The following is a 23,380-nucleotide window of genomic DNA, read 5'->3' as shown; positions in this document are numbered from 1 at the left end:
GTTTTTTTCGGCAGCTTTATTTCCTTAGTTTCCGAGCTGTTTTCTTTACCGTGTATGTTGTAATAAACTATTCCTATATTTACAGTTGTTTCTCCCTGTGAAGATTATTAAACAATGGTGATTATAAGGGCGCGGAAGTTCAGCCTGGCCAGGGCCGCCAGCAGCCCTTGGGCCCGCCCCGGCAGCTCCCAGTCTTTAATTTGGCACCTTTGAGGCACCTTTGTGGGACCTTGGTATAAGCCTAACATGTATATATACACTGGCTGCCTGTCCCCCTACACTATGATTTATTAATTCCTATTATTTTTTTCGTTTAATTTAAATATTAAATAAAATAATTTATTTAATTATTATAGTAAGTACTTAATAATTCAATAATAAGTAGTAAGTACATAAAAATAATTAAAAAGTACAGTTTAGTGATAGGAGATTCCTAGATTGGAAAAATTAAAAAAAAACTACCAAATTTCAATATATCCAAGTATTTTTAGTGTGAAATGCTGTTATTATATGCATAAATTGTTGTTTTAATAATATTACGCTTAACCACTTGGGCTGGACGGTAGAGCGACGGTCTCGTTTCCTACAGGTCCGTGTTCAATTCCCGACCGCCCAAGAGGTCGGGCACCATTCCTTTCCCCCGTTCCATCCCAAATCCGTATCCTCATCCCTTCGGAGTGCTATATAGTCGTAATGGCTCGGCGCTTTCACTTGATAGTTCCCCCACTCCCCTGAATAATATTACGAGAGCAGTATTTACGGGCTATTCATGCCCGTGCCACCTCTTGGGTGGCTTAATCTTCATCAATCGAGAGCAGTTCGTCCTAACAAGACGTTATATGATATCCTGAACAGTTGATAAATAAAAGTAATTGCGGAACTCCAGTTATCTAATACTTATCATAAATGGTATAAAACCTTATCATAAGCCAAGGGATTTGTAGATCAGTATTTAAAGGGAATTCGGAAGTAATAATAACACAGCTGATGCCATCTGTCGGCAGAAGAGAACACTATCAACTGGCTGGTCAATAGTGGCCATAAGATACAGCTTACGCCATCTGTTGACATCAAATTGCACTTATAACAAATTACCCTACAAAATACAACTAACGCCATCTCTGTTTTTTCCAACGCACTATAAATAGCCAAACAGCAACCCATAAGGCGGGTTGTTGTGCTCGGGTAGGAGGTTCCAAGCTCCGCCCACAGATGGTATGGGGTGCGTAATAAATGGCATATCATTGGTAGACATTCTTTGTTGACATTCACACAACAGCCAATCACAGGAAGGGATCAGCTAAAGGTTCCATCCACTTAATAAATCATATTTATTCAGCACACCATCGATGCTTATGACATTCTGCTTCAACTTTAATCTACCTAAAAAGTGAAGTGTTAATTATTTAAAAGTATTAACATAGTGATAATTAAATACTACAGGATGTAACGGGTGTTACAGAAACATGGGCTGGCTACCTAACTTGGGACGTTATTATTGGGGGTTGCCTTGACACAAATAATGATACAATGCTCTGCCCTCTTATTCCAGTAAATTATTCAGTTAGATGGAGATTTCTGTCAGGTGCAAAACAGAAATTGTTGTTCTTTTTCACAACACCCTTGTTGTTGTGCACAAGGACCTATTTCTTAGTTTAAATTTTATTCATGAAAGAGTGTTGGTATTCCCTGCAACAGCCAATCACAGGAAGGTATTTCTGGAAGCTCGGCCTCCTTATGGACTCAGCACATCGCTCTAGCTCATGGCTTTGTTTCATCTCTTGTATATACAAACTATGATTTTTTTCGATTACTGTTATAATTAATAATATGAGATATAAAAGATTTTACACAAAATGGCTAAATTCTGCCATTAAATGGACTTTGTCTGGTATACATATCAGGTTTAACAGTCTCCGTGGTGTAGTGGTAAGACACTCGCCTGGCGTTCCGCGAGCGCTATGTCATGGGTTCGTATCCTGGCCGGGGAGGATTTACTGGGCGCAATTCCTTAACTGTAGCCTCTGTTTAACGCAACAGTAAAATGTATACTTGGATGAAAAAACGATTCTTCGCGGCGGGGATCGTATTCCAGGGACCATAGGATTAAGGACTTGCCCGAAACGCTACGCGTACTAGTGGCTGTACAAGAATGTATCAACTCTTGTATATATCTAAAAAAAAAAAAAAATACAAACATACACCAATTTATTGGTGTATGTTTGTATGTATGTTTGTATTGGTGAGGAGGAGGGGTGAGAGGTGAGGAGGAGGAGGGGTGAGAGGCGAGGAGGGGTGAGAGGTGAGGAGGAGGGGTGAGAGGTGAGGAGGAGGAGGGGTGAGGACAGACAGCCCATAACTCACAGTAACTCAGTGTTGCACCTTTCATCATGTCTCTTCATCTCTCATTGATCATATGTCTCATTACTCCTCCTGGTATACCTGGGCGCTGGTATACTGGGGGTCCTAGTATACTTATTTCGTATACTAGTATACACACTGGTGTTCTGGTATACTTCCTTACGACCTCCTTCCCCCCCTCCCTCCCAAGGAGTTTACTCCCCCTCCTTCCTATACATTCTACTCCCCCCTAAACAATCTACTCCCCCTACCCCCCAAACAGTCTACTCCCCCTACCCCCAAACAATCTACTCCCCCTACCCCCCCAAACAATCTACTCCCCCTACCCCCCAAACAATCTCCTCCCCCTACCCCCCACACAATCTACTTCCCCTACCCCCCCAAACAATCTACTCCCCCTTCCCCCCAAACAATCTACTCCTTCTACCCCCCAAACAATCTACTCCCCCTACCCCCCAAACAATCTACTCCCCCCTACCCCCCCAAACAATCTACTCCCCTACCCCCCAAACAATCTACTCCCCCCTACCCTCCAAACAATCTACTCCCCCTACCTCCCAAACAATCTACTCCCCCTACCCCCCCAAACAATCTACTCCCCCTACCCTCCAAACAATCTACTCCCCTACCCCCAAACAATCTACTCCTCTCTACCCCCAAACAATCTACTCCCCCTACCCCCCAAACAATCTACTCCCCCCTACCCCCCAAACAATCTACTCCCCCCTACCCCCCCAAACAATCTACTCCCCCTTACCCCCCAAACAATCTACTCCCTCTACCCCCCAAACAATATACTCCCTCCTACCCCCCAAACAATCTACTCCCCCCTACCCCCCAAACAATCTACTCCCCCTTACCCCCCAAACAATCTACTCCCCCTACCCCCCAAACAATCTACTCCCCAAACAATCTACTCCCCCCTACCCCCCAAACAATCTACTCCCCCCTACCCCCCAAACAATCTACTCCCCCCTACCCCCCCAAACAATCTACTCCCCCTTACCCCCCAAACAATCTACTCCCTCTACCCCCCAAACAATCTACTCCCCCTTACCCCCCAAACAATCTACTCCCTCTACCCCCCAAACAATCTACTCCCCCCTACCCCCCAAACAATCTACTCCCCCTACCCCCCAAACAATCTACTCCCCCCTACCCCCCAAACAATCTACTCCCCCCTACCCCCCCAAACAATCTACTCCCCCTTACCCCCCAAACAATCTACTCCCTCTACCCCCCAAACAATCTACTCCCTCCTACCCCCCAAACAATCTACTCCCCCCTACCCCCAAACAATCTACTCCCCCTTACCCCTCAAACAATCTACTCCCCCTACCCCCCAAACAATCTACTCCCCCCTACCCCCCAAACAATCTACTCCCCCCCTACCCCCCAAACAATCTACTCCCCCCTACCCCCCAAACAATCTACTCCCCCCTACCCCCCCAAACAATCTACTCCCCCTTACCCCCCAAACAATCTACTCCCTCTACCCCCCAAACAATCTACTCCCCCTTACCCCCCAAACAATCTACTCCCTCTACCCCCCAAACAATCTACTCCCCCCTACCCCCCAAACAATCTACTCCCCCCTACCCCCCAAACAATCTACTCCCCCCTACCTCCCAAACAATCTACTCCCCCTTACCCCCCAAACAATCTACTCCCTCTACCCCCCAAACAATCTACTCCCCCCTACCCCCCAAACAATCTACTCCCCCCTACCCCCCAACAATCTACTCCCCCCTACCCCCCAAACAATCTACTCCCCCCTACCCCCCAAACAATCTACTCCCCCTTACCCCCCAAACAATCTACTCCCCCTACCCCCCAAACAATCTACTCCCCCCTACCCCCCAAACAATCTACTCCCCCCTACCCCCAAACAATCTACTCCCCCCTACCCCCCAAACAATCTACTCCCCCTTACCCCCCAAACAATCTACTCCCCCTACCCCCCAAACAATCTACTCCCCCCTACCCCCCAAACAATCTACTCCCCCCTACCCCCCAAACAATCTACTCCCTCTACCCCCCAAACAATCTACTCCCCTCCTACCCCCCAAACAATCTACTCCCCCCTACCCCCCAAACAATCTACTCCCCCTTACCCCCCAAACAATCTACTCCCCCTACCCCCCAAACAATCTACTCCCTCCTACCCCCCAAACAATCTACTCCCCCCTACCCCCCAAACAATCTACTCCCCCCTACCCCCCAAACAATCTACTCCCCCCTACCCCCCAAACAATCTACTCCCCCTTACCCCCCAAACAATCTACTCCCTCTACCCCCCAAACAATCTACTCCCCCTTACCCCCCAAACAATCTACTCCCCTCTACCCCCAAACAATCTACTCCCCCCTACCCCCCAAACAATCTACTCCCCCCTACCCCCCAAACAATCTACTCCCCCCTACCCCCCAAACAATCTACTCCCCCTTACCCCCCAAACAATCTACTCCCTCTGCCCCCCAAACAATCTACTCCCCCTACCCCCCAAACAATCTACTCCCCCCTACCCCCCAAACAATCTACTCCCCCCTACCCCCCAAACAATCTACTCCCCCCTACCCCCCAAACAATCTACTCCCCCTTACCCCCCAAACAATCTACTCCCCCTACCCCCCAAACAATCTACTCCCCCCACCCCCCAAACAATTCTACTCCCCCCTACCCCCCAAACAATCTACTCCCCCTACCCCCCAAACAATCTACTCCCCCCTACCCCCCCCAAACAATCTACTCCCCCTTACCCCCCAAACAATCTACTCCCTCTACCCCCCAAACAATCTACTCCCCCCTACCCCCCAAACAATCTACTCCCCTCTACCCCCCAAACAATCTACTCCCCCCTACCCCCCCAAACAATCTACTCCCCCCTACCCCCCAAACAATCTACTCCCCCTACCCCCCAAACAATCTACTCCCCCCTACCCCCCAAACAATCTACTCCCCCCTACCCCCCAAACAATCTACTCCCCCCTACCCCCAAACAATCTACTCCCCCCTACCCCCCCAAACAATCTACTCCCCCTTACCCCCCAAACAATCTACTCCCTCTACCCCCCAAACAATCTACTCCCCCCTACCCCCCAAACAATCTACTCCCCCCTACCCCCCAAACAATCTACTCCCCCCTACCCCCCAAACAATCTACTCCCCCTACCCCCCCCAAACAATCTACTCCCCCTTACCCCCCAAACAATCTACTCCCTCTACCCCCCAAACAATCTACTCCCCCCTACCCCCCAAACAATCTACTCCCCCCTACCCCCCAAACAATCTACTCCCCCCTACCCCCCAAACAATCTACTCCCCCCTACCCCCCAAACAATCTACTCCCCTCTACCCCCCAAACAATCTACTCCCTCCTACCCCCCAAACAATCTACTCCCCCCCTACCCCCCAAACAATCTACTCCCCCCCTACCCCCCAAACAATCTACTCCCCCCCTACCCCCCAAACAATCTACTCCCCCCCTACCCCCAAACAATCTACTCCCGCTACCCCCAACAATCTGCCCCGGCAGCACCCAGTCTTTAATTTGACACCTTTGTGGCACCTTTGTGGCACCTTGGTGTAAGCCTAACATGTATATATACACTGGCTGCCTGTCCCCCTACACAATGATTTATTATTACCAATTATTTTATCATTTAATTTAAATATTAAATAAAATAATTCATTTAATTATTATAATAAGTACTTAATAATTTAATAATAAGTAGTAAGTACATAAAAATAATTAAAAAGTACAGTTTAGTCATAGGAGATTCCTAGATTGGAATTCACTTCCAAATTTCAATATATCCAAGTATTTTTAGTGTGAAATGCTGTTATTATATGCATAAATTGTTGTTTTAATAATATTACGCTTAACCACTTGGGCTGGACGGTAGAGCGACTGTCTTCTTTCCTACAGGCCCGCGTTCAATCCCCGACCGCCCAAGAGGTTGGGCACCATTCCTTTCCCTCGTTCCATCCCAAATCCGTATCCTCATCCCTTCCGAGTGCTATATAGTCGTAATGTCTTGGCGCTTTCACTTGATAGTTCCCCCACCCCCCTGAATAATATTACGAGAGCAGTATTTACGGGCTATTCATGCCCGTGCCACCTCTTGGGTGGCTTAATCTTCATCAATCGAGAGCAGTTACAGTCCTAACAAGACGTTATATGATGATATCCTGAACAGTTGATAAATAAAAGTAATTGCGGAACTCCAGTTATCTAATACTTATCATAAATGGTATAAAAGCCTTATCATAAGCCAAGGGATTTGTAGATCAGTATTTAAAGGGAATTCGGAAGTAATAATAACACAGCTGATGCCATCTGTCGGCAGAAGAGAACACTATCAACTGGCTGGTCAATAGTGGCCATAAGATACAGCTTACGCCATCTGTTGACATCAAATTGACACTTATAACAAATTACCCTACAAAATACAACTAACGCCATCTCTGTTTTTTCCAACGCACTATAAATAGCCAAACAGCAACCCATAAGGCGGGTTGTTGTGCTCGGGTAGGAGGTTCCAAGCTCCGCCCACAGATGGTATGGGGTGCGTAATAAATGGCATATCATTGGTAGAAACTCTTTGTTGACATTCACACAACAGCCAATCACAGGAAGGGATCAGCTAAAGGTTCCATCCACTTAATAAATCATTTTTATTCAGCACACCATCGATGCTTATGACATTCTGCTTCAACTTTAATCTACCTAAAAAGTGAAGTGTTAATTATTTAAAGTGTCAATAAAGTGATAATTAAATACTACAGGATGTAACGGGTGTTACAGAAACATGGGCTGGCTACCGTAACTTGGGACGTTATTATTGGTGGTTGCCATGACACAAATAATGATACAATGCTCTGCCCTCTTATTCGAGTAAATTATTCAGTTAGATGGAGATTTCTGTCAGGTGCAAAACAGAAATTGTTGTTCTTTTTCACAACACCCTTGTTGTTGTGCACAAGGACCTATTTCTTAGTTTAAATTTTATTCATAAAAAGAGTGTTGGTATTCCCCGCAACAGCCAATCACAGGATGGTATCTCTGGAAGCTCGGCCTCCTTATGGACTCAGTACATCGCTCTAGCTCATGGCTCTCTGTTTCATCTCTTGTATATACAAACTATGACTTTTTACGATTACTGTTATAATTAATAATATGAGATATAAAAGTTTTTACACAAAATGGCTAAATTCTGCCATTAAATGGACTTTGTCTGTTATACATACAAACATACACCAATTTATTACCATTCATCCATTACTAATCTCAAATGTAATGTATACTGTCTAGTTTTTTCCTCTCGCCATTGCTTGGTGTAATATTTGAAAGTTGTCTATTTATTTATCGATCTATCTATTATCTTGTACTTATATTTACAAGTTTCTGTGCTTGGAAGAAAACTCTGCATTGAATTGGGACTAATTTATTAAATAATATTATTTAGTATTAATTAATATTTACAATTATTATTAATTACAATTATTTATAGCTTAGTTACTTTCATGTAACTCGCAATCGTACATTCTTAACATTAATAGCCCAAATTAGCACATCTTGCTTTTAAATTAGCCCAAAAAATAGCAAGTAGCGAAATTAAAAATTTGGGAGCGCGGGGCTCTCAAAAGTAGCCCAATTCGCTATTTGTAGCCCAAACTGGCAACACTGCTCGGATACAATGATCCATAGTCACGCTCTCTTCATTGTCTACACCTTCCTTGCTTATTATTTTTTTTTGAGATATATACAAGAGTTGTTACATTCTTGTACAGCCACTAGTACGCGTAGCGTTTCGGGCAGGTCCCTGGAATACGATCCCCGCCGCGAAGAATTGTTTTAAAATTAAAAAAAAAAGAATCGTTTCTTATACTGCCTCTCTGCGGCTACCCAGGAAAGGCTGCGATGTCGTATGCAGTCGACTCCGTCCAAATAACTTCCATACTGCCATATTTATTTATATATGACACATGCCCGAAACGCTTTGCGTAATAGTGGCTTTAGGCATTGTATGTACTAGCTCTACCTATAAGTCAATCAATCTTTGTAAAAATTTATTGTATGTATGTACCTTACCTAAATAAACATTTTATTTTATTTTTAATTTTATTTTTATTTACATCGTAAAAAATAGTGAAACGACGACGTTTCGGTGTTGTTTCTCCATATTCTGGTGTGTTGTCTGGTCGTCTTATGTTGTTGTTTGAGATTCGCTACCTAGAAGAAAAAGTTCAACGTAGCACGGGCTATGGTGAGCCCGTATATGGTGATCATATCTTCAGCCACGTTATTGTGACTCATCGTCTTCATGTTTTATTCCACTATCCCACCAGTTAGGGCGCCTGATAGCTGAGTGGACAGCGCTTCGGATTCGTAGTCCTGAGGTTCCGGGATCGATCCCCGGTGGAGGCGGAAACAAATGGGCAGATTTTCTTTCACCCTGATGCCTCCTTTTTTAACCTAGTAGAAAATAGGTACCTGGGAGTTAGACAGCTGCTACGGGCTGCTTCCTGGGAGGTGTGTAACAAAAAGGTAGCTGAGAAAAAGATGCCCTGTGTGGACTAAATATTTTAGTCTAAATTATTAATATGAAAATGCTCTTAACCTGCTTCAGTTTAATTCCCGTAGGCGGTGACAGGAACTCTGAACTTTGACTCGTCAAAGACCTCCTTAGGATGACCTCCTGACCTACTGACCTTCCCCACAGGATGCAAACCGAAACAGTTGCCTGACTCCCTGATGCCTCTTACTGCCAGGCGAACAGTTGCACTAGATGAAAGGAAGCGTCCCCCCCCCCCAATCATTTCTGTCCCGCCGGGGATCGAACCCGGGATGCTAGAGTGTGAGTAGAGGACTAAGTACTACAGGCACCAGTGTACCACTTTACACACTTAGCACAATAGTCAGGAGTGATGTTGAAGCCACGTCAGGTAGACACAATAGCCAAGAGTGACGTTGAAACGACGTTTTTGACGTTAACTCAACGCTGAATTGACGTTACCCTTGGCTGCTGTGTTCACTGGCACCTTGCTGGGGTTAACATTGTATTAATTATTCGATAATTGAACCTTTCCAGCCTCGGTTGTTTATGTGGGAGGGAGTGAGAGGTGAGGAGGAGGGAGTGAGGGGTGAGGAGGAGGGGTGAGGGGTGAGGAGGAGGGGTGAGAGGTGAGGAGGAGGGGTGAGAGGTGAGGAGGAGGGGTGAGAGGTGAGGAGGAGGGGTGAGAGGTGAGGAGGAGGGGTGAGAGATGAGGAGGAGGGGTGAGAGGTGAGGAGGAGGGGTGAGAGGTGAGGAGGAGGGGTGAGAGGTGAGGAGGAGGGGTGAGAGGTGAGGAGGAGGGGTGAGAGGTGAGGAGGAGGGGTGAGAGGTGAGGAGGAGGGGTGAGAGGTGAGGAGGAGGGGTGAGAGGTGAGGAGGAGGGGTGAGAGGTGAGGAGGAGGGGTGAGAGGTGAGGAGGAGGGGTGAGAGGTGAGGAGGAGGGGTGAGAGGTGAGGAGGACGGTGAGGAGGAGGAGGAGGGGTGAGGACAGACAGCCCATAACTCACTGTAACTCAGTGTTGCACCTTTCATCATGTCTCCTCATCTCTCATTGATCATATGTCTCATTACTCCTCCTGGTATACCTGGGCGCTGGTATGCTGGGGTCCGAGTATACTTATTTGGTATACTAGTATACACACTGGTGTTCTGGTATACTTCCTTACGACGTCCTTTCCCACTCCCTCCCAAGGAGTTTACTCCCCCTCCTTCCTAAACAATCTACTCCTCCCCCCAAACAATCTACTCCCCTCTACCCCCAACAATCTACTACCCCCCCCCCACTAACAGGACCACTGCCAATTACTCTGCAACAGTCTACTCATCGATCACGCTGGTCTCAGGATTGCCTTCAAGGTCCTATTGTACACTTTACATATTATGTTAGTTACTCCTTTTGAGTTTTTTTCAAGTTCCGTTTTCTGCTTCATGAGTTGTTGAAATTTTCTGTGTTTTCAAGTTTAGTTTTTTGAGTTTCAAGACTTTTTGTTTAAGTTTTGTTTTTGACTTTTTTGTTCTTCAAGTCTAGTTTTTCCCCGATATATTTGGTCAACTGTTCTGTTTTTATGCCCCTTTCTTTCTGTGTTCTCTCCGGTTTATTTGTTTGTAAGAAAATCTTGTTAATATGAGTTTTAAATTAATTTACTCGGGCGCCAACAACTAAATTTACGTTCAATTTAGTTTTCCTTCACGAAACCACAAATTATTTTTTTTATGTAAATCTATCAAGTAAAAAAACAACCCATAGACTGTTTCATATTTATTAATAATTTATACAGATGAAATAGTCACTGGTCGCGCGGAGAAAGGACGGTGTTCGGATACGCCCGAACACGCCTGAAATAAATTCATTTGTGAATGATGGAGGGTATACACAGGGTAAGATATTATTGACAGGCTGAGAGGATGGCACTCGGGGTCTCATAAGACGGGTATCGACCCCTCTCCCGTTGGCCTGGTAACTCATAAACACTTGCAAACAGTGTGTGAGAGAGAGAGAGACCGCTCGAACGATCATTTAGCGAAGGCTGTAACGGCCATTTAGCGCAGGCTGTAACGATCATTTAGCGAGGGGTGTAACGATCATTTAGCGCAGGCTGTAACGATCATTTAGCGAGGGCTGTAACGACCATTTAGCGAGGGCTGTAACGATCATTTAGCGAGGGCTGTAACGATCATTTAGCGAGGGCTGTAACGACCATTTAGCGAGGGCTGTAACGATCATTTAGCGAGGGCTGTAACGACCATTTAGCGAGGGCTGTAACGACCATTTAGCGCGTGTAACGACCATTTAGCGCAGGCTGTAACGACCATTTAGCGAGGGCTGTAACGATCATTTAGCGCAGGCTGTAACGATCATTTAGCGAGGGCTGTAACGATCATTTAGCGAGGGCTGTAACGACCATTTAACGAGGGGGTGTAACGACCATTTAGCGCGTGTAACGACCATTTAGCGAGGGCTGTAGTAAACAGCGCCCTCTCCAGCGTCCTACAAGACGTGTGTGCTCTGCTGACGGCGTCTTAACTACTGAACAAACAATTACTGTAATAACCTATTGATCACAACCACTTCTGAACCTGCTCCCTCCGCTTAGTGGGATTACCTGTTAATATTTAAGTGGTGGCCACTGTGGGCCGGGCTCGGTCCTTGGCCCTAAGTGGCCTCCAGGGTCCTTGGCCCCCAGTGGCCTCCAGGGTCCTTGGCCCCCAGTGGCCTCCAGGGTCCTTGGCCCCCAGTGGCCCCCGGGGTCCTTGGCTCCCAGTGGCCTCCAGGGTCCTTGGCCCCCAGTGGCCTCCAGGGTCCTTGGCCCCCAGTGGCCCCCGGGGTCCTTGGCTCCCAGTGGTCTCCAGGGCCCTTGGCCCCCAAAGGCCTTCAGGGTCCTTGGCTCCCAGTGGCCTCCAGGGTCCTTGGCCCCCAGTGGCCTCCAGGGCCCTTGGCCCCCAAAGGCCTTCAGGGTCCTTGGCCCCCAGTGGGCTCCAGGGCCCTTGGCCCCCAGTGGCCTCCAGGGCCCTTGGCCCCCAGTGGCCTCCAGGGCCCTTGGCCCCCAGTGGCCTCCAGGGCCCTTGGCTCCCAGGCCAGTATGGCCCCCTAGGGGGAAAGGGCCCCACAGACATCCCTAGATAACACATGCACCTGTACTTTACCCTACATTTGGTTTCTAGAGTTCAGCTCCCCAAGCCTGACCTGAGGTCAGGCTTATCAAGTTAACACTTGATCAGTCTGGCTGTTGCTCCCCGCGGCCCGCAGGTCCCCCAAGAGCAATAATCCCTCATTAAACACTTAGTTTAAAAGCTTTTGTAAACTAATTAGCGCGAAATAATTTATGAGCTGCATTTGTCCCGCTGAAACCTGTCATGGTAAAATAATGGTTATTAATGGGAGTAATGGGTATATATATATGGGAGTAATGAGTATATATATGGGAGTAATGGGTACATATGGAAAGGCAAGGTATGAAGGCCGGGCGATGACGTTCTCGTGACGTCATAATAAACAATGGCAAGCTATGGCCGCCGGGCGATGACGTTTCCGTGACGTCACAATAAACAATGGCAGGGCTATGGACACCGGGCGATGACGTTTCCGTGACGTCACAATAAACAATGGCAGGGCTATGGACGTCGGGCGATGACGTTCCCGTGACGTCACAATAAACAATGGCGGAGCTATGGGGGTCGCTTGATGACGTCATGGCAGCGCCCACGGGCCGGGGAAGCTGTTGATCGCAGGGAAAGGGGCGCATTACGTGTTCGGTGCCCAGGTGGCGTGGACGTACACTTAGAGCTCCGTGGATGTGGATGAACACTTAGAGCTCCGTGGATGAGCACTCAGAGCTCCGTGGATGAACACTTAGAGCTCCGTGGATGAACACTTAGAGCTCCGTGGATGAACACTTAGAGCTCCGTGGACGTTCCAAAAAAAAAAAGTGAATTTTGGGCACATTAGCATATATAAGCCTAGGCATAGATGATCTCTAAGGCCTAGTGGAAGCTTCTGGAAGTGACAGAATTTGAATGTGAGCGGCAAAAAAAAAAAGACTTTCTTGTGTAGGTAACGGTTATCTGATCGTGTCACCCGGTGGTGTCACCCGAGTTTATAATGTCACCCGGTGGTGTCACCCGAGTCTATAATGTCACCTGGTGGTGTCACCCGAGTCTATAATGTCACCCGGTGGTGTCACCCGAGTCTATAATGTCACCTGGTGGTGTCACCCGAGTCTATAATGTCACCTGGTGGTGTCACCCGAGTCTATAATGTCACCTGGTGGTGTCACCCGAGTCTATAATGTCACCTGGTGGTGTCACCCGAGTCTATAATGTCACCTGGTGGTGTCACCCGAGTCTATAATGTCACCTGGTGGTGTCACCCGAGTCTATAATGTCACCTGGTGGTGTCACCCGAGTCTATAATGTCACCTGGTGGTGTCACCCGAGTCTATAATGTCACCTGGTGGTGTCACCCGAGTCTATAATGTCACCTGGTGGTGTCACCTTGTAACCTAAGCTAATATCTCAGGATGTTGTATTTCTGACCTTCAAGGATGGTCATACAGCCCCCATACAGCAGCATACACCGCCCCTGCACACACTGTGTATACACTCACTTTATAGCGTGTGTGTGTGTGTGTGTGTGTGTGTGTGTGTGTGTGTGTGTGTGTGTGTGTGTGTGTGTGTGTGTGTGTGTGTGTGTGTGTGTGTGTGTGTATACTATTCACTTTACAGAGTCCGGAAAAAATATAAAACTACTAGCCAAAACTTAAATATTCCTAGGGCCTAGTATAGCACATATATGTACTATATTAGGCCTCAGGTAGCGTGTATTAGGCCTAAGATGGTTACGTTAGGCGAGCTTTTGTTTGCAACATCAATACAGAGTATTTTCCGGTTTGACCAAATTCAATAGTACCGATTTCTACTTTCTAATTACTTTTTAGGTCAATATATATATATATATATATATATATATATATATATATATATATATATATATATATATATATATATATATATATATATATATACGATGGTCCTCATCGTTAGTATACATACTACCTAAGTATAGTATGTATCATTTGATGATACATACTTCTAAACAGGAGGATGGGCTGTTATGTGATGCATACATTGCAAGAGTGAGAGAGAGAGAGAGAGCTATACTGACTCTTTCATCAACTTGGCAAAAAAAAATTCTCAATTGTCTAGTATCCTGTGGCATCCTGACACCTTTGTTGTCCTACCGTTCAAGGCTCGAATGTGGGCATGATCTTGTTTACAGCTGATGCAACAGCTGACGCAACAGCTGATGCAACAGCTGATACAACAGGTGATACTATATATTCCTTGCTTGCCTGTCACAAGCTTGACACATACACAATATAAGTGATAGCCACGGATCCTTGTCCATCCAGAATATACACATTACTTGATGCTCTAATGTTGATGGCGTGATCACAGGTAGTGGGTGACGGGACTCTTCAGAGGCACTCCAAGATGGCGGTCATGACAACATGCTGCTGTTGCTTCTCCACGCGCAACGGCTCCGTCGCCGTAGGGATCATCTGCTTGGTCAGTCTCTCACCACGTGAACCCGGGCAAACGACGTTGATGTCACGTTTAATCGACGTTGAAAACGTTACTGGAGCATGTCCCAATGGCGCACAGTATCCAGGACCAACGTCAATTCAGCGTCATTAAAACCAAACCAACGTCACTGGTGGATACTGTACCCATTTGGCACTAACCCCAGCGGGTAAAATATGCTCAAATGACAAATTAAATTAACGCAGGGTCAATGTTAATTTAACAAATTTACATCAGCGTCGTTTGCCGCGGAGGGTTGACCGTTGGTATATTCCTTATCTAAAGTTTGTTTAAATTTGAATATTTGTATATAAGGTATATACAATACAGACATTATCATTACCCACGTTTCCCATTTGCATGAGGAGGAGGAAGCATTAATTCATATAAAAAATATATTACAAGCGGGTTAAAGATATTAAATAGTAAAAATAAGCCTATCACTCATCATTCATTATGAGTGATAGGCTGCTGTATGACCATTCATCTGCCGGGGACCAGAACACATGTTTAAGTGTTAGAAATCATATATTTTTGTTTACCTTACAAAAAAAAACTGAAAATCACGTCCAGTAAATGTGTGATGAACCATATTATAATTGTTTTTGTCGACACAATATACTTCTAAATTAGATATGCGTATTATACACGGGTAAATACAATACCATTTTGGGAAAAATATGCATTCATACACTTTAGAAATCGTCGCCTATTACCCCTCTATTTCATACAGCCAGGTGTACTCACCTAGTTGTGTTTGCCAAGAATGAGCTACGGCTCTTGGGCCATCCATTATTTCACTTTACCTCTTAGCATATTCAATTTATTCACTATTCACTCAACAAATTCTCTCTAATGTCTTTCTGGGTCAAATACGCAATTACTTTCCAGCTTTGTCCCCTTGTTCGTAAACTAGCAGTGATAAATAGTCTATCCTCTCTATTTCCCTGAGTATTTTATATGCGGTGATGTCTCTACTGTTTTTTCTATCTTTCAATGACGTTTGGTTTAGTGCCTTTAGTCTTCACTTGTAGCTCATACCTCTCAGCTCCGGAATTACTCTGATGGCACACCTCTGGACTTTCTCCAGCTTCACTTGGTGAATTATATTGTCAGGACTCCACGCATAGCGTTTCAGGCAGGTCCTTAATCCTATTTTTCCCCGGTATACGACCTGCTAAATCGTTTAACAACCTGGTACCCATTTACTGCTGGGTGAACAGAGGCTACAGTTAAGGACTGGCGCCCAGTCAATCCTCCCCGGTTAGGATACGAGCCCAGGCCAAAGCACTCGCAAAACGCCGGGCTAGTGCTTTACCACTGCACCACGGAAACTACCCGAATTAATTATAATACTCTATCATGTAGGAAAGCCACACATCAACTTCACAGGCCTCAGGCCCTGGTTATCAGTTAATACTTGATGGTATATTATATTTTGAATTATCAAACACACAAACTGTTTCGCCTATAGCATGTTGTATTTCTTGTTAAACGTATAATCTTGAGCCTGGAATGCAGAGTATAAGTCTATGGATAGCTACCTCCAGCTTTCACTACCTCTGTCTCCTCCAATGAACCCCTACCAGTATTTATGGTGTCCATCGAAGCTCAAGTCTTATCTGTCGGTGGTCCTACCCACGTCAGTATAATATCTGGTTGGAGGAGGTGAGTTGAACCACTACGACGGTTCACGCCTGTCTTATGTTCGCAGAACCAAACTCGCCGCCAAGAGTAGAACCAAACGCAAAATGATGAAGTCATGGTAGGATGAAGGCCTTTTTATTAATGCACTCACAACCATCATCACCACCACCACCAACATCATCACCTTTCCTTATCTCCAACACCACCACAACTACCTCCCTTCCATCATCACTATCAATCTACCTCTCCTAAAACCACCTCACACTAGGCGTCCTGCGGCAGGTGGTGGCGTTCTGTGGGTCGGTGGGGTTCTGCTTCGCCCTCATCAACGTCGACGAGGTCACCTACACGCTTGACATCTACTACCAGGTCTACAAGGAAGCCCTCAAAGCCAACCTCACTGAACCGAGGCTTCTTCTAATCGAGTCACTCGTCGGGGTTCAAACCATCATCGACCGTAAGTGGTTATATGTGGTATATTTTGCATGTAATAGGCACGAACTTACAAAACGTGTTGTATATAAGCGCAGTCATAGAAAAATATATGTCTGAGTGCTTTGAATTATATACATATATATAATATGTATATACTTTAGATGGGATAAACAAGTCTCTTTCATTTCTGCTCTCCACTCTCTTCCTCCTAAGCTGCTATTTCTTTCCCTCACTTCCAATCTGCCCCCTCTCTCTTTCTCTCACTCTCTGATAAGAGAGGGAGAAGGAGAGATTGAGAGAAAGGCAAGAGGAGGGAAGAAAGACCCGGGCACAGCCGGGTACCCCGTCTACTTTGTTTACATGTACCCTGTCTCTCAGTGAATAAGCACTGAAGTACACTAGCGGTTGACAGGGTAGTTTAAACCCAGGTTAGTTTATTAATGCATCATTATAACTATCATGACTTTTTTTTAGACAGTAAGTGTAAAATAATAGACATTTATGGCTAACAATATTTTTACTTCAGACATCCAGACAATCTTCATCGCGGGTCTCGTTTTCTATGGTATCTACACCTTCGCTTCCCTCTTCATGGCATACGGCTCTTGCACGGTAAGAACACTAATAATAATTATAATTAAAATAATACACAATAATTGTAATATTGTTCTTATTACGCCCCAGCGATGGATTAATATGTACCCAGGATCCGTATGCATCCAGGGATATCCAGCTCTAGATCCGCAAATCATGACAGAGCAACAAAATAGTAAAAATCATATTGTAGCGTTTACCTATCAGTGACCACGGGGAAGTGAGGTCTAGTGCCCTCGCCTACTGCCCTAATGTACCTTTGTGTTATAGTTTAACTATTCTGGCGTTCGAATTCTTTGTCGAATCTAGCCTTCAAGTTGTGGATGGCGGTGGCTTCCACAACTTCTTCTCCTTGTACAGAGTACGAGTATTTCCTTACATTGTCCCGCCCGGGGTTCGAACCCAGGATCACCAGTTCTGAGATGTAGACCACTGCACTAAAGAAACCCTTAATAACTCAGATCCACTCTATTAACACATTCATTGTAATTCACCGTATTTTGGTTCAGATTCTAGCACACCAAATTCCTAATACTTTGCTTATCAACACTTTAGAAGTATAAATTGCTGCCATCACTACTAAATCACTGCAAAATCATTGAATGAGTACTCATTCAATGATTTGAATGTATGAGTACACTGTAACTCACAGTCAGGCACCGACACCATACCACGAAACTTACTGTAGAATGAGTACAAAATATTCTCAGTTAGTAATAGGCACTTGATCAATACAAAAATACTCCACTAATACAGCTCATACACTGTTAACTCATTATATATGCTGTTAACCATAACAGTGCAATTCACCGTCACTTATTCGGGTTCCTCTACACCTTCACTTTACGTCTGTACAGCATTACACATAATATGATAGACAGAATACTTAGGAACTACAAGAATTTTGCCCCAATGATTGTAACACTTACTATATTAATATGCAATGTTAAATGTTGTATTGTGATTTGTGTATCTGTACTCACTGAATTTGTGCGCCCCTTGAGGGACTTGAAGTAGAGGGGGGTAGAAATAGCTTAAGCTACTCTATCCCTTTGAGATGTATTTTTTCTTGTCTCAATAAACATACTTGAACTTGAATTACACATAATCTAGTTCCCTTTAGTTCGACTTCACAGTACTTGATCAGGTCAATACACGACCTACCTCACCACAACAGCTTACTAACCAACGAGCAAGTTTGGTGTTAAGGTTAAGACCTATCAACCTCTGGAGGGTTATTAAGGCCACAACAACACCTTACTGACCAACCACCAAGTTTAGTGTTGGGCTTAAGACCTACCAACCTCTGCAGGATTAAATGCGGGCGTGCCTACTTATTTGCACCTTTAGTATGACGTGATCACTGCTTAATGACATCACCGTTTCGCTTTTGAGGATTGGCTAGTAACCCCATAGTCTCAGATGATGGGTGGAGGCATCTCTCGCATCTTCAATTTCAATCTCAGCTACTAAAACGACATTTTGGGTCTTCCAGACAGTTTCTTATTAAATGAGATATATGTCCCCTCTCAACTCCCCTTTGCGTTAAATTATTACGTGTACACTTAATTGGTTAGCTGGCGCAACTCTTTATTGATGGTGGAGCACGAATTAGCGAATTGATTTTGATATCCAAGACGGGTAAAATGCACTCCACAGCACACTTTCCAACATGGCTGACATTCCTTGCTACTCGCGTATCTTAGGCCAGACGTATTTCCTTCTCCATGCTGACAACAAAGCCTATAATTCCATGCAATGTTTTTTAATCGAGGGCGAGGTTAAAGCCGCTTCTCCGTTTTAAGCGGAGAAGCAAAAAAGTTCTCTTAAAAGCTTAAAAGCAGACTTTTAGTTTCCCACTAAATCTACCACAATTTCAACGCTATCAACCACGCTGTTAAAATTGCAGTGTTTAGTAAAATTTAAAGCATCGTAACATTGACACATTCTCGGGTCAACAGCATGGATAGGTCAAGTCGGTAACCTAGGGGTCAAACACTCTGGTTTGACTAAACCACTTTGTATGTAATGCATGTAAAATCGTGAGCCCGTAAAAACGGGCTGGTATATGTATATACTTACCTCCAGACTCTAGTACCACTTATTTTTTTTCCACCAGAGTATACGATCATTGCTGCTGCCATGGATAGTGTTGGAGATGGTGCCATTCGTGATCCAGGTGGCTGGCATTGTGGTCCTCTTCGTGTATGGGAAGGATGATCCGACCTTCTCCAAGGGCGGTGTTTACATTATTTCTGGACTCATCAACATCATTTGTTTCGGTACAATGAAATACTGTTCAGTCCTCGTTAGCAAATTACACCTCACTGAGATATACAAATATAATTACTTGCAATAATGGAAAGTCGGTAGCCTAATAGACATAATAATCTGAATTTTTAAAATAAAAATTCAACAGCCTCATTAAATTTCAGGCGTTCCAGTTCGTTGATAATATTTTCAAATTCATTTAGTGAACATATTTATAACATAATCTGCCTCTTATTATGATGATAATACTTAGCTTCGAATTCGTAAAATATTAATATATATATATGGTTGGAAGTTATATTTAGAACATTAATCCTCTTTTCTTCTCTTAGCGCTTGTAATTCTGTATAAATTTAGTATACACTTATGTTTACAAATGCTGACTGGTATTGAATAGGTATAAGAGCTCTTTAATAACTCCGTTACACTTATTGGGATTGTCTTGAAATGTGGTATGTGCTATTTTTACTGAAATTAACTGTGCATTTCATTAGAAAGTCTTTCTGTTTACTAATATAAAATCCTTGTTTTCTCAATCCGCAGTTATCCACGTGTATTGGTGGATGTGTCCAGTGGCGCACTACCAGAGCCTGAAGGAAGAGGACACGGTGGTGGAGGCTCTTGTTCCACAATCCCACCCTATGTATCCTACCGTCCTCATGAAGTACTAATCTTGAAGGATACTCCCTATTTATCCCACCGTCTACATAAAGTACTGATCTTGGAGGATACCACCTCATGTATCCCACCGCCTTCATGAAGTACTGATCTTGGAGGATACCACCCTATGTATCCCACAGCCTTCATGAAGTACTGATCTTGGAGGATACCACCTTATGTATCCCACAGCCTTCCTGAAGTACTGATCTTGGAGGATACCATCCTATGTATCCCACAGCCTTCATGAAGTACTGATCTTGGAGGATGCCACCCTATGTATCTCACAGCCTTCATGAAGTACTGATCTTGGAGGATACCACCCTATGTATCCCACAGCCTTCATGAAGTACTGATCTTGGAGGATACCACCGTATGTATCCCACAGCCTTCCTGAAGTACTGATCTTGGAGGATACCACCCTATGTATCCCACAGCCTTCATGAAGTACTGATCTTGGAGGATACCACCCTATGTATCCCACAGCCTTCCTGAAGTACTGATCTTGGAGGATACCACCCTATGTATCCCACAGCCTTCATGAAGTACTGATCTTGGAGGATACCACCCTATGTATCCCACAGCCTTCATGAAGTACTGATCTTGGAGGATACCACCCTATGTATCCCACAGCCTTCCTGAAGTACTGATCTTGGAGGATACCACCCTATGTATCCCACAGCCTTCCTGAAGTACTGATCTTGGAGGATACCATCCTATGTATCCCACCGCCTTCATGAAGTACTGATCTTGGAGGATACCACCCTATGTATCCCACCGTCTACCTGAAGTACTGATCTTGGAGGATACCACCCTATGTATCCCACAGCCTTCATGAAGTACTGATCTTGGAGGATACCACCCCATGTATCCCACAGCCTTCATGAAGTACTGATCTTGGAGGATACCACCCTATGTATCCCACAGCCTTCATGAAGTACTGATCTTGGAGGATACCACCCCATGTATCCCACAGCCTTCCTGAAGTACTGATCTTGGAGGATACCACCCTATGTATCCCACAGCCTTCATGAAGTACTGATCTTGGAGGATACCACCCCATGTATCCCACAGCCTTCCTGAAGTACTGATCTTGGAGGATACCACCCTATGTATCCCACCGTCAGTAGTAGGGAGTAAGAGCCTCAGGTAACTTTTTTTTTTGGGGAGAGGACCCCTGTGGACTGTAAGAGCCACAGGTAACTTTTTTTTTCTGGCCAGAGGACCCCTGTGGACTGTAAGATCCACAGGTAACTTTTTTTTTTTTTTTTTCTGGAAATTCATGTGTAGCATGTCGGGGTTTTCAGGTAAATTTTGTCAGTCACAGATTTGGAATTAGGGAATTCTTATAATGAAAAATAATGGCATACGAGTTTGTTAAAGTTCTTATGAGAAAAATAATTTCCGAGACATAGAAGTTTGTTAAGGCCTTATGGGACAAATTCAAGTAACGTATGTAGCTCTTTAGGGTTTCCATGAGAACTCTACGGACATATTTTACATGTTTTCAACTTACAAAATCGTCTATGTAAGCCTTAGTTATTCATATAAATTTAGAAAATCACCTGTGTAAGTCATAGTTTTCAGGGTTTCGTACATCACACCCCCCTCCCTCCCCCCCTTACCTCGCAATCTGTCGCGTCACCTTTATTTACCTTACGCCCGGCCAGCCAGGCCTCTTATCTTATCTTCTCCATAATAATATCTGGACCGTCCCTCCTCTCTCTCTCTCTCTCTCCTTTCATTCAGTTCAACTATTTTCCAACATCGTATGTTTTCTCCTTTTCATTAAGCAAGTCAGTTTTACACAAATAAATCATGTTAGTAAGCAAGTTCTAGCTCACGTTCCCCCACCTTAGTCCCCTGTCATATAATGAATACTATCATTCCAATCCCTCTAAAATTTAAAAATAATCATATTTCAAACGTAGTTCAATACAGTAATTTAGTTACCAAGCTCCAGCGCTTGTCCTCCGCCTTAGCTCTCTCTCGTATCTTCGTTAGTATCAGTCCAATTTCCCTGAAATTTTTACCCTCTGTATTTCGGGCACCGTAAATAAGATCAAAACAGTTACCAAGCTCCAGCGCTTGTCCTCCGCCTTAGCTCTCTCTCGTATCTTCGTTAGTAACAGTCCAATTTCCCTGAAATTTTTACCCTCTGTATTTCAGACACCGTAAATAAAATCAAGTCAGTTATCGAGCTCCAGCTCTCGTCCTCGCCTTAGTTCTCCTTCGTATCTTTGTAAATAACCCATCAATTTCCCTAAAATTTAAAGCAGACATACTTCAAAGTTAGTAAATAAAATCAAGTCAGTTATCGAGCTCCAGCTCTCGTCCCCGCCTTAGTTCTCTTTCATATCTTTGTAAATAAACCATCAATTTCCCTGAAATTTTTACCCGCTGTATTTCAGACATAGTAAATATGAAGTAAACAATTATAAAACTCTAGCTCTTGTCCTCTGTCCAAGCTCACTTTTGTAAAATCATTACTCTCAGTCCAAATCACCCAACTACATTTTCAGACATAGTAAATAAAAACCAGTTCAGTTATCAAGTTTCAACTCTTGTGCCCCAGCTTAGTTCATTTGTACAAGTTCTTTATTTTCCAACTAAATCACCCTGAGATTTAAGATCACCGTATTTCTAACGTAGTAAAATTAATCGGGGCATTAACCAAGCTCCATTTCCTCAGCCTTAGATCATCAGACATAAATATATTCGATCAAGTCCCTCTCCAGCCTATCTGTTTATCAGAGTATTTACTTTACCCTTCTCATCCCCAACGTATCAAAACCTTCAATAATCATACTGTATTTGCATATTTTCTCTATATTCAGCTGTGTTCTTCACATTTTGTCCATGTTTTCTATGTTCACTCCATGTTCTTCAAATGTTCACAGTCCCATTCAGTTCATATTTTCACAAGTATCTCCATTTTTTCTGTAATCTTTCTCTTAGTCTCATTACTTTCTCTACAAATTCTAGTCATATTTTCTATGTTTTCATGTTCATCACATGTTCTCTTTACAACTTTTATACTCAATATTCATGCTAACTTCCATATTTTGTGTTCTTTGCAATATTCATGTTCCTCTACAAGTTCATGTTCCTCACAAGATCACTTCGTTTTTTCACCTTCACTTACATGTTTTCTACATTCTTTGTCATATTCTCCATGTTCTTCACAAGTCCATTGTTCATTCTTTGTATTCCCTATTCTCCTTATCATGTTTTCATGTTCACTGTATTCATCAACTTTTCTTACATATGTTCTTTGCC

At 44.2% G+C, this 23,380-nt stretch overlaps 2 protein-coding genes across 3 annotated transcripts; one reads left to right on the top strand and one right to left on the bottom strand.

Annotated features, from left to right (window-relative positions):
* Positions 1 to 11,530: 11,530 nt before the first annotated feature.
* Positions 11,531 to 12,031, bottom strand: LOC138359651 (S-antigen protein-like). The gene has a single exon (XM_069319066.1). The coding sequence runs from the start codon at positions 12,029 to 12,031 to the stop codon at positions 11,531 to 11,533; it is 501 nt and encodes a 166-aa protein (XP_069175167.1).
* Positions 12,032 to 12,691: 660 nt separating this feature from the next.
* On the top strand, positions 12,692 to 21,220 carry LOC123774927 (uncharacterized). Of its 2 annotated transcripts, none has more exons than XM_069319355.1 (6): positions 12,692 to 12,933; positions 14,372 to 14,482; positions 16,427 to 16,601; positions 17,106 to 17,191; positions 19,293 to 19,455; positions 19,988 to 21,220. In XM_069319355.1, the coding sequence occupies exons 2-6, from the start codon at positions 14,408 to 14,410 to the stop codon at positions 20,113 to 20,115; spliced, it is 627 nt and encodes a 208-aa protein (XP_069175456.1). In that variant the 5' UTR covers positions 12,692 to 12,933; positions 14,372 to 14,407; the 3' UTR covers positions 20,116 to 21,220. The 2 variants fall into 2 exon arrangements, with proteins under 2 accessions (XP_069175456.1, XP_069175455.1); XM_069319354.1 differs by having other exon boundaries at positions 12,692 to 12,968; positions 14,376 to 14,482.
* The last annotated feature ends 2,160 nt before the right edge of the window (positions 21,221 to 23,380 follow it).

The sequence above is a fragment of the Procambarus clarkii genome, chromosome 92 (genome assembly GCF_040958095.1).
Source record: "Procambarus clarkii isolate CNS0578487 chromosome 92, FALCON_Pclarkii_2.0, whole genome shotgun sequence".
Lineage (NCBI taxonomy): Eukaryota > Metazoa > Arthropoda > Malacostraca > Decapoda > Cambaridae > Procambarus > Procambarus clarkii.
The sequence above is the reverse complement of the archived record's forward strand: the minus strand, read 5'-3'. Positions and strand labels throughout refer to the sequence as shown.